We start from the raw sequence: 17,198 nt of genomic DNA, 5'->3' as shown, positions 1-17,198 counted from the left end.
ACAGTCATGGAGTCTGATCTGGCCCTAGGCTGGATAGCCCTGCCTAAGAACGGAATAGCCGCCCTGATAAGGACGATCCCGTGTTCTGGAACCTCCTTGTGAGACCTAAATAGACCCTATAATCCAGGTGGGTCCCTACTGCGGGGCCTGCTCTAGGTACACAGAACACAACAAAAAAACCAAATATAGAGTGACAGTATAGGGAGCAATAGACCACCCACACTCATAGATGCTGCGTCTTGTGGGTGGACAGTTGCTAGCAAAGATTATGTCATGAAAGGTGCACCGACAACCACAGGTCTGGTTATCTATGAATATGTATCATCAAATAGGCGATATCAGTGTGCAGCCATCACACAGGACCAGTGTGGCACCATTATCTTATGTACACGGGCTATGGCTGGAGTGACAGTGGACATACTAACTCCACAGACAGCCAGGGGCCCCTTTGGCTGCATCCGGACACGCAAGTAGTATATGGTTACTTGTTTGCTATGCTTATCACACATATGTGGCTGTTTTAGGAGGTCGTCACTCTGATTACCTATGTGGGAACCATCCATGTTTGCATAAGCCTGTATATCTGTGTGGTAACTTGTAACTCATGCTCTATACCCACACTGGCGAGTGACTCACTCACTTAGTGCCTCCCCCGAAAGGTCCTCTAATATGGTCCTTGAATCTGACCGTTTAAAGCTATTTAACGACTGAACGTAATAAGACCAGTAAATGATCTGGTCAACTGTGTCATCATAATTGAGGACCCTGCTGACTGCTCTGTTACCTCTTACTGATGCCAAAAACAGCATTGTACTTATATATGTCCCCTGAGGAACCCGACAATCAATTAGGGTGAAACGCGTTGGGACACTGGCACCTGATTGCATGCTACCATAGGCAGTGCTCCTGGTGCCTAGCGTGTATATACATCTTAATTATACACTTGCATGTACAAATGTGTACGGCGACTTTCGGTGTATGAACATCACACATTGAATCTAGTGTGTGAGGGCTACACACTGATATCGCCTATCTGATGATACGTATTCATAGATAATCACACCTGGTTGTCTGTGCACCTTTCATGACAATCTTTGCTAGCAACTGTCCACCCACAAGACGCAGCATCCATGAGTGTGGGTGGTCTATTGCTCCCTATACTGTCAATCTATATTTGGTTTTTTTGTTGTGTTCTGTGTACCTAGAGCAGGCCCCGCAGTAGGGACCCACCTGGATTATAGGATCTATTTAGGTCTCACAAGGAGGTTCCAGAACACGGGATCGTCCTTATCAGGGTGGCTATTCCGTTCTTAGGCAGGGCTATCCAGCCTAGGGCCAGATCAGACTCCATGACTGTCCACCCCGTCTATCACTGACCCGTGTCATTGGACGATTGCAGTATTATCTCCTATGTCATGAAGGATATATCTTTTCTTTTTTTTGTTCTTTTCTAGGTGTGTCTGTGGGAGACGGAGTTTGTTATTTTATGTTTAAATTAGATTAAAGGCTACGTTTAAAACATGTAATCACAGGGAACAACCTGTTTTAAATCAAAAAATAAAATTTTTGCATGTTACTGATGCAGCAGCATTATGCATAAAGTAATCTTTAGTTTCTTCACACACTATCGTTTTCCTTGAGTTTTTCCCGTAGTTACGGCTGTTTAAACAATTACTACATGAGGACCTTCTTAACCGCCTCCGGACCGCCTAACGCAGGATCGCGTTCCGGAGGCGGCAGCCTGGCGCAGAGTCACGCATATATGCGTCATCTCACGAGACGCAAGATTTCCTGTGAACGCGCGCACACAGGCGCGCGCGTTCACAGGATCGGAAGGTAAGAGAGTGGATCTCCAGCCTGCCAGCGGCGATCGTTCGCTGGTAGGCTGGAGATGCGATTTTTTTAACCCCTAACAGGTATATTAGACGCTGTTTTGATAACAGCGTCTAATATACCTGCTACCTGGTCCTCTGGTGGTCCCTTTTGCTTGGATCGACCACCAGAGGACACAGGTAGCTCAGTAAAGTAGCACCAAACACCACTACACTACACCCCCCTGTCACTTATTAACCCCTTATGAACCACTGATCACCCCTGACCCATATGATCTCCCTGATCACCCCCCTGTCATTGATCACCCCCCCCCCCCCTGTCATTGATCACCCCCCTGTAAGGCTCCATTCAGACGTCCGCATGATTTTTACGGATCCACTGATACATGGATCGGATCCGTAAAAATCATGCGGACGTCTGAATGGAGCCTTACAGGGGGGTGATCAATGACGGGGGTGATCACCCCATATAGACTCCCTGATCACCCCCCTGTCATTGATCACCCCCCTTTCATTGATCACTCCCCTGTAAGGCTCCATTCAGACGTCCGCATGATTTTTACGGATCCACTGATACATGGATCGGATCCGTAAAAATCATGCGGACGTCTGAATGGTGCCTTACAGGGGGGTGATCAATGACGGGGGTGATCACCCCATATAGACTCCCTGATCACCCCCCTGTCATTGATCACCCCCCTTTCATTGATCACTCACCTGTAAGGCTCCATTCAGACGTCCGCATGATTTTTACGGATCCACTGATACATGAATCGGATCCGCAAAACACATGCGGACGTCTGAATGGAGCCTTATAGGTGGGTGATCAATGACAGGGGGGTGATCATATAGACTCCCTGATCCCCCCCCTGTCATTGATCACCCCCCTGTAAGGCTCCAGACATTTTTTTGGCCCAAGTTAGCGGAAATTATTATTTTTTTTCTTACAAAGTCTCATATTCCACTAACTTGTGTCAAAAAATAAAATCTCACATGAACTCACCATACCCCTCACGGAATCCAAATGCGTAAAATTTTTAGACATTTATATTCCAGACTTCTTCTCACGCTTTAGGGCCCCTAGAATGCCAGGGCAGTATAAATACCCCACATGTGACCCCATTTCGGAAAGAAGACACCCCCAGGTATTCCGTGAGGGGCATATTGAGTCCATGAAAGATTGAAATTTTTGTCCCAAGTTAGCGGAAAGGGAGACTTTGTGAGAAAAAAAAAAAGAAAAAAAAAAATTCCGCTAACTTGTGCCCAAAAATTTTTTTTTTCTATGAACTCGCCATGCCCCTCATTGAATACCTTGGTGTGTCTTCTTTCCAAAATAGGGTCACATGTGGGGTATTTATACTGCCCTGGCATTTTAGGGGCCCTAAAGCGTGAGAAGAAGTCTGGGATCCAAATGTCTAAAAATGCCCTCATAAAAAGGAATGTGGGCCCCTTTGCGCATCTAGGCTGCAAAAAAGTGTCACACATCTGAAATCGCCGTACTCAGGAGAAGTTGGGCAATGTGTTTTGGGGTGTCATTTTACATATACCCATGCTGGGTGAGATAAATATCTTGGTCAAATGCCAACTTTGTATAAAAAATGGGAAAAGTTGTCTTTTGCCGAGATATTTCTCTCACCCAGCATGAGTATATGTAAAAAGACACCCCAAAACACATTGCCCAACTTCTCCTGAATACGGCGATACCACGTGTGTGACACTTTTTTGCAGCCTAGGTGGGCAAAGGGGCCCACATTCCAAAGAGTACCTTTAGAATTTCACAGGTCATTTACCTACTTACCACACATTAGGGCCCCTGGAAAATGCCAGGGCAGTATAACTACCCCACAAGTGACCCCATTTTGGAAAGAAGACACCCCAAGGTATTCCGTGAGGGGCATGGAGAGTTCCTAGGATTTTATATTTTTTGTCACAAGTTAGAGGAAAATTATGATTTTTTTTTAGATTTTTTTTTCTTACAAAGTCTCATATTCCACTAACTTGTGACAAAAAATAAAAACTTCTATGAACTCACTATGCCCATCAGCGAATACCTTGGGGTGTCTTCTTTCCAAAATGGGGTCACTTGTGGGGTAGTTATACTGCCCTGGCATTCTAGGGGCCCAAATGTGTGGTAAGTAGTTTGAAATCAAAATCTGTAAAAAATGGCCGGTGAAATCCGAAAGGTGCTCTTTGGAATGTGGGCCCCTTTGCCCACCTAGGCTGCAAAAAAGTGTCACACATGTGGTATCTCCGTACTCAGGAGAAGTTGGGCAATGTGTTTTGGGGTGTCATTTTACATATACCCATGCTGGGTGAGATAAATATCTTGGTCAAATGCCAACTTTGTATAAAAAAATGGGAAAAGTTGTTTTTTGCCAAGATATTTCTCTCACCCAGCATGGGTATATGTAAAATGACACCCCAAAACACATTGCCCAACTGCTCCTGAGTACGGAGATACCAGATGTGTGACACTTTTTTGCAGCCTAGGTGGGCAAAGGGGCCCACATTCCAAAGAGCACCTTTCGGATTTCACCGGTCATTTTTTACACATTTTGTTTTCAAACTACTTAACACACATTTGGGCCCCTAGAATGCCAGGGCAGTATAACGACCCCACAAGTGACCCCATTTTGGAAAGAAGACACCCCAAGGTATTCGCTGAAGTTTTTATTTTTTGTCACAAGTTAGTGGAATATGACACTTTGTAAGAAAAAAAAATAAAAAAAAAATAATAATTTTCCACTAACTTGTGACAAAAAATAAAAAGTTCTATGAACTCACTATGCCCATCAGCGAATACCTTAGGGTGTCTACTTTCCGAAATGGAGTCATTTGTGGGGTGTTTGTACTGTCTGGGCATTGTAGAACATCAGGAAACATGACAGGTGCTCAGAAAGTCAGAGCTGCTTCAAAAAGCGGAAATTCACATTTTTGTACCATAGTTTGTAAACGCTATAACTTTTACCCAAACCATTTTTTTTTTTACCCAAACATTTTTTTTTTTTATCAAAGACATGTAGAACAATAAATTTAGAGAAAAATTTATATATGGATGTCGTTTTTTTTGCAAAATTTTACAACTGAAAGTGAAAAATGTCATTTTTTTGCAAAAAAATCGTTAAATTTCGATTAATAACAAAAAAAGTTAAAATGTCAGCAGCAATGAAATACAACCAAATGAAAGCTCTATTAGTGAAAAGAAAAGGAGGTTAAATTCATTTGGGTGGTAAGTTGCATGACCGAGCAATAAACCGTGAAAGTAGTGTAGGTCAGAAGTGTAAAAAGTGGCCTGGTCATTAAGGGTGTTTAAGCTATAGGGGCTGAGGTGGTTAAGATGGCTCCTCTGCCAGTTCTCAGAGGCCAAAACTGCTCTCTCTCACTTCCAATACACACTTTCTGTAGCGAGCAGCTTCCTGCCAGCCAATCAGATTGGATTACTGAGAGACACGCCTCCTCACTCTGAAGCCTAATGCAGGCATGCAGTGTGAAGGACCGCCCCTTTGTCTTCCTAGCCTGAGACAGAGGAGCCCTAGCAACGGTCTTTTAATGGAGCAGTGGAAAGGGACAGGAGACATTAATGAAAGCTGTTAAGCTATAAGGTAATTACAGATCTTTTAGCAATCATTGACAGACTAACTCAGGTATGTATGCCTAGCTCTAATATACTAGCAAATAAAATAGAAATATGACAGTTATCCTTTAGATAGCTTTTTACATAAATTAAACCACAGAAACATATATATGCCGTCCTACCTATGCTGCCACAACACAGAATATCAATGGATCAGACAGCAGTACCAGTATGTTCCATGTTAAATTGAGTGTCAGATTAATTATGCCTACCAAATAACTCCTAAGGCTTGGGAGGGGACATATAAACCCGTCGACACATACTGTAACTGTGGCTGTACGTAGCTTTACTGCCAAGAAAATTAACTGTAATCTGGTACACAAATCATGTTGCAAGTGCTCCAGGTTTTGCTTGTAACCCCTGCCCAGTGCCTCCCCCTTTGTCTGGACTGACAGCGCCCGCCTTCTTCAAAGTCACCGGTATCCCAACTGAAATCTCAAGCATGCGCCGTTCGTTCTCGGCCTAGTGCATGCCTAGTATGCTTCCTGCTCTGGTCAACAACTTCACTGCGCATGTGCCAGTCATCATCAGAGGCTGTACAAGTTGTGTGATAATTTACAGACAGACTCCCTTTACATTTTCAGTGTTACTTACTTGATGGTAGTCAGAAAGGATACTGTGCATATTGGCCACATCTTCACTGGAGATCTCCTTCACTGCCAAAGTCTTGTCATAAGACAGAAGAAACCGTCCATCATGAGCTTCATTTTCAGTGTATGGGGAACTACGTGTCAGAGAGAGCTAAAATAAGGTTTAGAGATCAGCTGTAGAGTACTTGTAATAATGTACAAAAGAGGGGCCACATGGTAGTCAATGTTAAAGAAGCACTCCAATAAAATTATTTCTATTATAAATGTTCATAATGTAAACTATAGTGAATGTAATCTTCTCACCAGTGACTATTTGTGATTTATAACCTCCCTTCTAATCCTCAGCCGTGTCATGTGACCAACACTGATCTCCAACTGACACAGGACAGAAAGTCAGTTACTTCTCTTTTTCATTCCTATAGGAATGTATAGGGAAACTGGCTTCCTATCCACAAATAAGATGCTGTGTTATTTGGAGGGTCAGAATGTTGGTCACATGACACAGCTGAGGATCAGAAGGAAGGTTATAACTCACAAATAGTCATTGGAAAAATTACCTTCACCACAGTTTACATAATGTACCTTTCTAATAGGTCAGAATAAACATTTTTGTGGGGGTGCTTCTGTAACCAACTAGGGACTGGTACGGCCAGCATACCTCATCATAAAAAAATGGCATTTTATTTCAAAATGTTAACTTTGCAATTTCATAACCCCTATAATTGGCACAGCGTAAGAAGATAAAAACTGGACATTGTAATCTAACTGATAGTTTTCGATTTTGCAAAGGAGAATCCTGGACAACGCTTCATGTAAAAAAACAGCCACTTTTACAGAGACATAACTACAGAAAGTGATGGCCTACTGCTAGAATAGGTTACTACTGTCTGATCATTGGAGATATGATTCAAGGGACTCCCATCAAACCTAGAACGAAGGGGCAACAGCACTAGTAACGGCATCAGCTCCTGCTCTGAACAGTGACACTTTAAGACACAAGCTGCTATCAACTGAATGGATCCGTGCCGCAGTAAATGAAATGCTGGAGGGCCCTCTGCTCCTCTGTTCTCCAGATCAAGTAGCAGAAAATACCTTTTCAGATGGGAATACCCCTATATACATGATAACCATCAAGTAAAGAGGTTTACATTTCTATCACTAGGCATCCTTGACATGCTAATATCCCGATTAGGAACATTACATGAGCCAAATAGGTTACAAGATGACAAATACGGTTTCATAAGAATTGACCTACTGTTTTCATGTTTAACATAGAAACATAGAAACATAGAATGTGTCGGCAGATAAGAACCATTTGGCCCATCTAGTCTGCCCAATATACTGAATACTATGGATAGCCCCCGACCCTATCTTATATAAAGGATGGCCTTATGCCTATCCCATGCATGCTTAAACCCCTTCACTGTATTTGCAGCTACCACTTCTGCAGGAAGGCTATTCCATGCATCCACTACTCTCTCAGTAAAGTAATACTTCCTTATATTACTTTTAAACCTTTGCCCCTCTAATTTAAAACTGTGTCCTCTTGTGGTAGTTTTTCTTCTTTTAAATATGCTCTCTTCCTTTACCGAGTTGATTCCCTTTATGTATTTAAAAGTTTCTATCATATCCCCTCTGTCTCTTCTTTCTTCCAAGCTATACATATTAAGGTCCTTTAACCTTTCCTGGTAGGTTTTATCCTGCAATCCATGTACTAGTTTAGTAGCTCTTCTCTGAACTCTCTCTAGAGTATCTATATCCTTCTGGAGATATGGCCTCCAGTACTGCGCACAATACTCCAAGTGAGGTCTCACCAGTGTTCTGTACAGCGGCATAAGCACTTCACTCTTTCTACTGCTTATACCTCTCCCTATACATCCAAGCATTCTGCTGGCATTTCGTGCTGCTCTATTACATTGTCTTCCCACCTTTAAGTCTTCTGAAATAATTACTCCTAAATCCCTTTCCTCAGATACTGAGGTCAGGACTGTGTCAAATATTCTATATTCTGCCCTTGGGTTTTTACGCCCCAGGTGCATTATCTTGCACTTATCCACATTAAATTTCAGTTTCGAGAGTTCTGACCATTCTTCTAGTTTTCCTAAATCCTTTTCCATTTGGCGTTTCCCTCCAGGAACATCAACCCTGTTACATATCTTTGTGTCATCAGCAAAAAGACAAACCTTACCAGCGAGGCCTTTTGCAATATCACTTATGAAGATATTAAACAAAATCGGTCCCAGTACAGATCCCTGTGGAACCCCACTGGTAACATGACCTTGTTTAAATAATTTTTCATGATGTTATTTTAAAATTTTGTCAATTTCTAAATTTAAACAAAAAACAAAGTAAGCCACTAATCCAAATAATAGGTGCCGCTTCTTGGTCTGTACAGATCACATTACTGCAGTCATCTGCTTATCTATCTATGCACAGAGGTGATATCACTACAGGCAGGATTAGAATGACATAAGACAGGATCTACCACTTGCAATAGGTGATTGTCAAAGCTTTTCTATTCCTTCCTTGTACAATGCCCTCTGCACGGGTCACAGAGCATGCCTACAATACTCTCCCATAGAAGTCAATGAAGTCCCCTCCTGACCATTGTGTCTATGGACCATGGGGCTGCCGTAAAGCAATTTTCTTAATGCTTTCTAAATGCTGTTAAGGACAGCTCAGGCAAGATGGCCGCCCCCATGTTCAGGAAACAGAATAAATCTGTAAAAACAGATAAGAAAAAAGGAGGAGATGTGTCACCAAAAACTTTATCTGCCAGTTAAAATCAGATAGTAACACATTTCCTTTAAAAGGAGGTCGTCTCACTTCAGTAAATGGCATTTATGTAGATAAAGTTAATACAAGACACTTACTAATGTATTGTGATTGTCCATATTGCTTCCTTTACTGGCTTGACTCATTTTCCATCACATTATACACTGCTTGTTTCCATGGTTATGACCACCTTGCAATCCAGCAGCGGTGGTCGTGCCTGCACACTATAGGAAAAAGCGCCAGCCTATGCGCACTCCCGCAAACCACAGAGGCCAGCACTTTTTCCTACAGTGTGTAAGCACGACCACCGCTGCTGGACTGCAGGGTGGTCATAACCATAGAAACAAGCAGTGTATAATGTGATTGAAAAATGAGTCAAGACAGTAAAGGAGGCAATATGGACAATCACAATACGTTAGTAAGTGCCTTGTATTAACTTTATCGACATAAATGCCATTTACTGAAGTGAGACAACCCCTATAAAAAGAGCCCCATCTTAGTATCACTACTCTCACTATTCAATTGTAGAAAGTGAGCGGAGCAGCCCCAGACCTGGGCCTCGTTCCCGTCAGAATCAAAGAAAGACGGTCATATATCACCCCAATAAATAGGCACACAGGAGCCAGACACAATGCAGGTCTAGGGGCCCAAAGCGCTGGACGTTTAGGTATCTACAGGGAGTGCAGAATTATTAGGCAAGTTGTATTTTTGAGGATTAATTTTATTATTGAACAACAACCATGTTCTCAATGAACCCAAAAAACTCATTAATATCAAAGCTGAATATTTTTGGAAGTAGTTTTTAGTTTGTTTTTAGTTTTAGCTATTTTAGGGGGATATCTGTGTGTGCAGGTGACTATTACTGTGCATAATTATTAGGCAACTTAACAAAAAACAAATATATACCCATTTCAATTATTTATTTTTACCAGTGAAACCAATATAACATCTCAACATTCACAAATATACATTTCTGACATTCAAAAACAAATCAGTGACCAATATAGCCACCTTTCTTTGCAAGGACACTCAAAAGCCTGCCATCCATGGATTCTGTCAGTGTTTTGATCTGTTCACCATCAACATTGCGTGCAGCAGCAACCACAGCCTCCCAGACACTGTTCAGAGAGGTGTACTGTTTTCCCTCCTTGTAAATCTCACATTTGATGATGGACCACAGGTTCTCAATGGGGTTCAGATCAGGTGAACAAGGAGGCCATGTCATTAGATTTTCTTCTTTTATACCCTTTCTTGCCAGCCACGCTGTGGAGTACTTGGACGCGTGTGATGGAGCATTGTCCTGCATGAAAATCATGTTTTTCTTGAAGGATGCAGACTTCTTCCTGTACCACTGCTTGAAGAAGGTGTCTTCCAGAAACTGGCAGTAGGACTGGGAGTTGAGCTTGACTCCATCCTCAACCCGAAAAGGCCCAACAAGCTCATCTTTGATGATACCAGCCCAAACCAGTACTCCACCTCCACCTTGCTGGCGTCTGAGTCGGACTGGAGCTCTCTGCCCTTTACCAATCCAGCCACGGGCCCATCCATCTGGCCCATCAAGACTCACTCTCATTTTATCAGTCCATAAAACCTTAGAAAAATCAGTCTTGAGATATTTCTTGGCCCAGTCTTGACGTTTCAGCTTGTGTGTCTTGTTCAGTGGTGGTCGTCTTTCAGCCTTTCTTACCTTGGCCATGTCTCTGAGTATTGCACACCTTGTGCTTTTGGGCACTCCAGTGATGTTGCAGCTCTGAAATATGGCCAAACTGGTGGCAAGTGGCATCTTGGCAGCTGCACGCTTGACTTTTCTCAGTTCATGGGCAGTTATTTTGCGCCTTGGTTTTTCCACACGCTTTTTGTGACCCTGTTGACTATTTTGAATGAAATGCTTGATTGTTCGATGATCACGCTTCAGAAGCTTTGCAATTTTAAGAGTGCTGCATCCCTCTGCAAGATATCTCACTATTTTTGACTTTTCTGAGCCTGTCCTTCTTTTGACCCATTTTGCCAAAGGAAAGGAAGTTGCCTAATAATTAAGCACACCTAATATAGGGTGTTGATGTCATTAGACCACACCCCTTCTCATTACAGAGATGCACATCACCTAATATGCTTAATTGGTAGTAGGCTTTCGAGCCTATACAGCTTGGAGTAAGACAACATGCATAAAGAGGATGATGTGGTCAAAATACTCATTTGCCTAATAATTCTGCACGCAGTGTATAGATGGGATTTTATATGGTTGTGACTGGTTTTCTTTTCACGTATATTTTTCCAACAGTCGCTGGTCATAAATGCAAGTGTGTAAGAAAAATGAGATGCAATGCACAGCCCTGGCCGGATTAGATGCCACACTGTCGCACCCCACAATGTCAGGCTGACCACCACTGATCCAGACGATAAAACTTTGGATAAATATGGCACACTGGTGTTGATTTCCTGGATACCTGACAGGACAAAATGCTGCTTCCTTGGCAGTTTATCAAGGTGATATAAATTACGTCCCACAATTTTCATTATATAGTGTGCTGCATGGTAAAAGCAGATGTGGACAGCGATTCCCTAAAAGACGTGGAGCTAGGCCAGTGAAGGGGTTAATGTTTCATAATGGGTGCTCACGTCTCCAGTGCTCTATCATTATCAGAGGAGGACTGAACAGTTGCACAGCTCCCTATGAATGTGGCCTAGTCTGTCAGCTATAATGGGAGATCAAAGGGATTTCGTGCCAACGCAAAATAAGAAACTTCCTATATTAACCAGTGGAGATGAGGAGAGGGTCACAACAAGGGGAGTCATCCCACCCTGAATAATACAGAGGCGGCATACACTATATGACTGCACATGGATTACTATTGCGGTAGGATATGTACAAATTGTATTCGTCCTCAGAAGTCGGCATCTCTCACATTGCAGCCTTTAGGAGTTCAGACTTTTCATTACACAGCAATAAGCAGATTTGCTTTAATAAAAGGAGGATTTTATGGATTATTTTCCAAAAAAGTAAGAGTCTCATGAATATAAACTACTTGGCATCCAGCTTTAGTCATCTTTAAAACTCAATGAGAACATAAACCCCATGAAGAACTTTATCCCTACCAGCTATGAACTCCGCCTTTTCAGACTCACAAAGGAGCTTATACAGGGTTTGCCCCACATCGACGGACGACCCCTTTAACTACTGCAGTGTCCTTTTAAATTCTTTTCGACTACCTACAACACTTACCAGGTTTATAAAAAGAAAATAATAATAATACTTATACATACATATACTTTGGGGAAGCTGAGCATAGCTGCTGTGGGAAAATGGAGTTTTTCTTTTTTTTCATTCTTTGGAATTGCAGCAAGGTCATCTTATCTCCACACTCCCCGAACCAAGACCAAGAAAACACTAAGAAATCCCAAGGGACTCCTTCAAGGGAATGCATCCCCTATTTTATTTATTTTTTTACCAATTAAAACTATATCCTGAAATACAAATTCTTCGTCAAATCTTTCTTTTGTGATTATAATTTTTTTAATTCTAATTTCTTGACATCATTATGGGGGCAGCCATCTTGCCAGATCTCCTGCTCTGCGAAGTGCAGGTCAGAGGCTTGCTTTACAGTAACCACATGGGCATTGAAAGCTGCATCAGAAAAAGATGGAGGTGCCTGATTAAAACAGTCGAAAAGTAAAAGGTGGGCTTGTTGCCTATAGTAACCAGAGCTCAGCTTTAGCAATCGCTCCTCCCCATACGCAAATGCAGCAGTCTCCTCCGCTAGCAAGCAGCAGATGGTCAGGAAGGAACGCTTCCTTGCCGATAATCTGCTGCTCTGTCGTCCCATGTAAAGGGATCTTTACCAGACATTCTAATCTTGAGATGTTAAAGGGGTTGTGCAGGGCTTTTATATTGATTACACATCGGCCACCTCTTCAAACAGCTGATCGGCGGAGGTGCCGGGTGTCAGACCCCCACTGATCAGATATTAATGGCCTATCCTGAGGATAGCCCTTTAATGTAAAACCCCTGCACAACCATTTTGATTGTGCGCCTACTGAGAAATGAACCTAACAAAACAGGAAGTGTTACCTCCCAATGATGCTTTAGGGACACTTATGAAATGTGACGTAATAATTACGTGGTACGTTTATTTTTTTTTGCCATTCAAGTTGCAAATGTATTTTGCAATAAAAACTTACCTCTATAGCAAATTCCCTGGTTTATATAATGAGAGATGTGGGAATTTTAATCAGCTTACCTGATAGTCAATGTCATCTATTACAAAACGCTCTCGGAGATTTCGGAAAACTTGTGGACAGTACTCTTTAAACTTGAAGTGACTAGGTAAATTCTCCCTGAAATATAAGAATACAAAAAGATAGTCGGCAAAGTCAAACAACCGAGGAAATGCAGATTCTAATTTTCTCATTACATATGAAATCCTACTACAAGACAAAGCAGCAAATATGCACAACTAAACTACTGCACAGCCAAGTTATGCCTGTTCATGCGTCAGATCTGCATATTACATATACAAGTATTACTACAGGATGACGACACTGTGGCCCAGAGTTACTAATGGGTCTGCTCCAAAAATCGAACTAAAAAGTGGTGCAAATTGGCGCATCTAGGGTTTCTCCTTTTTTCTGACATGCTTGACCAGGGGGAGGCCTCACGAGAAAGGGGCAGGGCCTAAAATACATCTGTTAGCGTCAAATCTGGTGTAAAATCTGTCTCAAAGTAAGCCAAACTGCAGCTGGTAGTCAGAGAAAAGTGTCTATTCCTGCACCACATTTATCCCCCAGCCAGAGCCCCTGTGATAAATCTGGTGCAGGTCTAGACGGCCTATCTAAGGTTACGCCTACTTTAGGATTAGTACAGCCGAGCCTCTGCTTTGTGCTGCAGATCTGCATGAGGAGCAGTCCCAGTAACTGGAGCTAGTCTGCAGACTTTCCCAATACTGAATCTGCGGGAATAACTAGCAAGCGCTGTCGGGTTTACAAGGGCTGATTGTTAAGCAGATTATCGGGGACAAACGTGCCAGTAAATACACATTTCCGACAATCTGCTCGTCTAAAGGTGCTGCAAAATGCTTGCTCATTGGGTGAAACGGTTGTTCCTGCAGGCACCTAAGGCTACTTTCACACTACCGTTCAGAACGGATCCGTCTGCATTATAGTTAAAAAAAAATTCTAAGTGTGAAAGTAGCCTGAACGGATCCGTCCAGACTTTACATTGAAAGTCAATGGGGGACAGATCCGTTTGAAGATTGAGCCATATGGTGTCATCTTCAAACGGATCCGTCCCCATTGACTTACATTGTAAGTCTGGACGGATCCGCTTGTCTCCGCACGGCCAGGCGGACACCCGAAAGCTGCAAGCAGCGTTCGGGTGTCCGCTTGCTGAGCGGAGCGGAGGCTGAACCCTGCCAGACTGATGCATTCTGAGCGGATCTGCGTCCACTCAGAATGCATTAGGGCTGGACGGATCCGTTCGGGGCCGCTTGTGAGCCCCTTCAAACGGAGCTCACAAGCGGACACCCGAATGCTAGTGTGAAAGTAGCCTAAATTATAGTTTCTGGGCAGCTGCTCGTGCTGTCTAAACAGTGATCTGCTGCCCAGAAACCATACAGCAGTACGAGCCATATCTATAGCGATCCCTCGTCCTCATACTGTGGAGGCGATCCGCGCATGTAAATACACAGCTTCACCTCCACTGAACGAGCAGCCAGTTGTCAGGAAGGAAAGCTTTTATCCCGATAATCAGCTCCTTACCCCCTGGTAAACCTGGCATTACTCTTTTTCTTAGTGTTGTCCAGACAAAAATCTGTGAAGAGATTTTCCATAGCATATACATAGGATTAGGGAAACTGCATTCACATTCATAGGATGCTGAATGTTAGCAGATTTTATGCTGATTTCTGCACAAAACCTGTTCCAGAATACATGTAAAATATTTAATGTGTGAATTCAATGGACCCTTAGAGGATTTCCAGATGCTGACACTTACTGAAGTGTGGGCAGCCCTCATCGCTGAAAGCATCTAGACATGAGTAGAACCAAGCTGTTGCACCCGTTGAAAAATTTGGGGCTAAAGCAACATTTTATTTGAACTAAATGTAATTTAACATTTTCACAGCCAAGTTTTTCTAAATTCTATGAAACACGTATTAGGTCAAAACATTCATTTCACCCCTTGATCAATTCCTTGAGGGGTGTAGTTTCCAAAATGGGGTCACTTTTTGGGGGTTTTCTTTATGGGGGTACCTCAGGGTCTCTTGTGACATGGCACCTGAAAACCATTCCAGCAAAACATGCCCTCCAAAAACAATATTGCGCTCCTTTCCTTCTGAGCCCTGTGGTGTGCCCATGAGGAAATTTTTGACCACATATGGGGTGTTTATTAACCCGATTCTGCAGTTTACATAAATACTGAGGTTTGTTTGGCTGTTAACCCTTGCTGTGTTACAGGAAAAATTTATTTAAAGTGTTTCTATCACTAGAAATAACACTATTAACAGGTTGCTGACCTAGGACGAGAATGCTCGTCCTAACGTTAACCGGCTACCCCACATGCGCTGCCGCGATCAGCAGCAGGGGCCCAACTGATACTGACAGCCGGGCCCCTGCTGTATTCGCCAGCATAGGTGAAAACACCTATGACGTTGGATTAACCCCCTGTATGTTGCGGTCACGCTGACCGCAGCATGCAGGGGGTTTGTGGCAGCTTGTACATGCCCATCGGGTCCCCGTGCTGCGGTGACGGGGACCTGATTGTTGCTATGGCTCCCCCGATGCCTTGAACAGGCATTGGGACTGCCAGCTACGGAAGCCCAGGGGATCCAGCCCCATGGCTGGGTCTCCTAGGCAACTGTCAGCGTCTTCGAGCGTAAGGCACTGACAGTTCAATACAGCACAATACAGACGTATTGTGCTGTATTGAAACAGGGATCAGGCCCTGAAATGTTGAAGTACTTTAGTGGGATAAAAAAAAAAAAAAAAAAAAAAAAAAAAAAGCACATTCCCCATAAAAAAAGAGACATAAAAAAAATTGTAACAACCTGCTCTATAAAAATATCACAAGAGCTAACCCGTCCGGTGAACACCGTAAAAAAAAAAAAAAAAAAAAAAAATTATATATATAATTATAATATATAATATATAATATATATATATATATCATACCAAACGATCAAAAAGTAGTATGTACCCCAAAATAGTACCAAACAGTTACCTCATTCCGCAAAATCTGGAGCCCCTACAAAAAATAATATGGCTTTCAGAAAAAGGAGAAACAAAAACATGATTTTTGTTTTCAAAAATGCTTTATTATGTAAAACTGAAACAAAAGAAAAATAAAAGTAGACATATCCGATATAGTCGCCTCCATAACAACATGCTCTTTAAAAATAGCACATGATCTAACCTGTCAGGTGAACACCGTAAAAAAACAAAAAATAAAAACTGCCAGAACAGCCATTTTTTGGTTACCTTGCCTCACAAAAAGCACGATATAGAGCAATCAAAAGTGATATATACCACAAAATGGTACCAATAAAAGTGTCACCATACCCTATAATTTTCAAAAATGGGGTAACTTTTTGGGAGTTTCTACTGTAGGGGGGCATCAGGGGTCTTTAAATGTCATATGGCAATTTAAAATTATTCCAGTGAAATCTGCCCTCCAAAATCGATATGGCATTCCTTTCCTTCTGCCCCCTGCCGTGTTCCAGTAGAACAGTTTACAACCACATATTGGCTGTTTCCGTAAACTGTTTTTTTTGGCTGTTAACCCTTGATGTGTTACAGGAAAAAAAATAAAAAATGAATCTGCCAAAAAAGTTAAATTTAAAAATGCCATCTCCTTTTCCTTTTAATTCTTGTGGAACACCTAAAGGGTTAAAAAAAGTTTGTAAAAATCTGAATTGAATAACTTAAGGGGAGTAGTTTCTACAATGGGGTCATTTATGGGTGGTTTCCACTATGTAAGCCCCACAAAGTGACTTCATAACTGAAGGCATCCTAAAAAAAAAGAAAAAAAAGAAAAGGGTTTTGGAAATTTTCGTAAAAATTTGCTTCTAAAATTCTAAGCCTTATAAGATCCAAAAAAATAAAATTACATTTACAAAATGATGCAAACATGAAAGTGGACATATGGGGAATGTAAGGTAAATTGCAAATAATTCCAAATTTTCTGTAAATTTTGGATTTTTTACTAAAATTTCTCACTATCATGAAGTACAATGTATCGCGAGAAAACAATCTCAGAATGGTTTGGATAAGTAAAAGCATTACAAAGTTATCACCACACAAAGTGACATGTCAAGTTTCCACAAAAATTTTGTGAATGCCATTTTATTTTTTGGGGACGCTAGAAGGCTTAGAAGC

General features: G+C 42.0%; 1 protein-coding gene across 1 annotated transcript in view; it reads right to left on the bottom strand.

The window, feature by feature from the left end:
• Positions 1 to 17,198, bottom strand: part of PIP4K2C (phosphatidylinositol-5-phosphate 4-kinase type 2 gamma) — a 61,842-nt gene that overhangs the window by 21,450 nt on the left and 23,194 nt on the right. Inside the window, exons 3-4 of the mRNA XM_040425750.1 lie at positions 13,070 to 13,166; positions 6,061 to 6,207 (exon numbers count right to left, since the gene is read on the bottom strand). Of these exons, the coding sequence (XP_040281684.1) occupies positions 6,061 to 6,207; positions 13,070 to 13,166 (244 nt within the window). The remainder of the gene's footprint in view (positions 1 to 6,060; positions 6,208 to 13,069; positions 13,167 to 17,198) is intronic.

The sequence above is a fragment of the Bufo bufo genome, chromosome 3 (genome assembly GCF_905171765.1).
Source record: "Bufo bufo chromosome 3, aBufBuf1.1, whole genome shotgun sequence".
NCBI classification, from domain to species: domain Eukaryota; kingdom Metazoa; phylum Chordata; class Amphibia; order Anura; family Bufonidae; genus Bufo; species Bufo bufo.
This window is presented reverse-complemented; position numbering and strand designations above follow the sequence as displayed.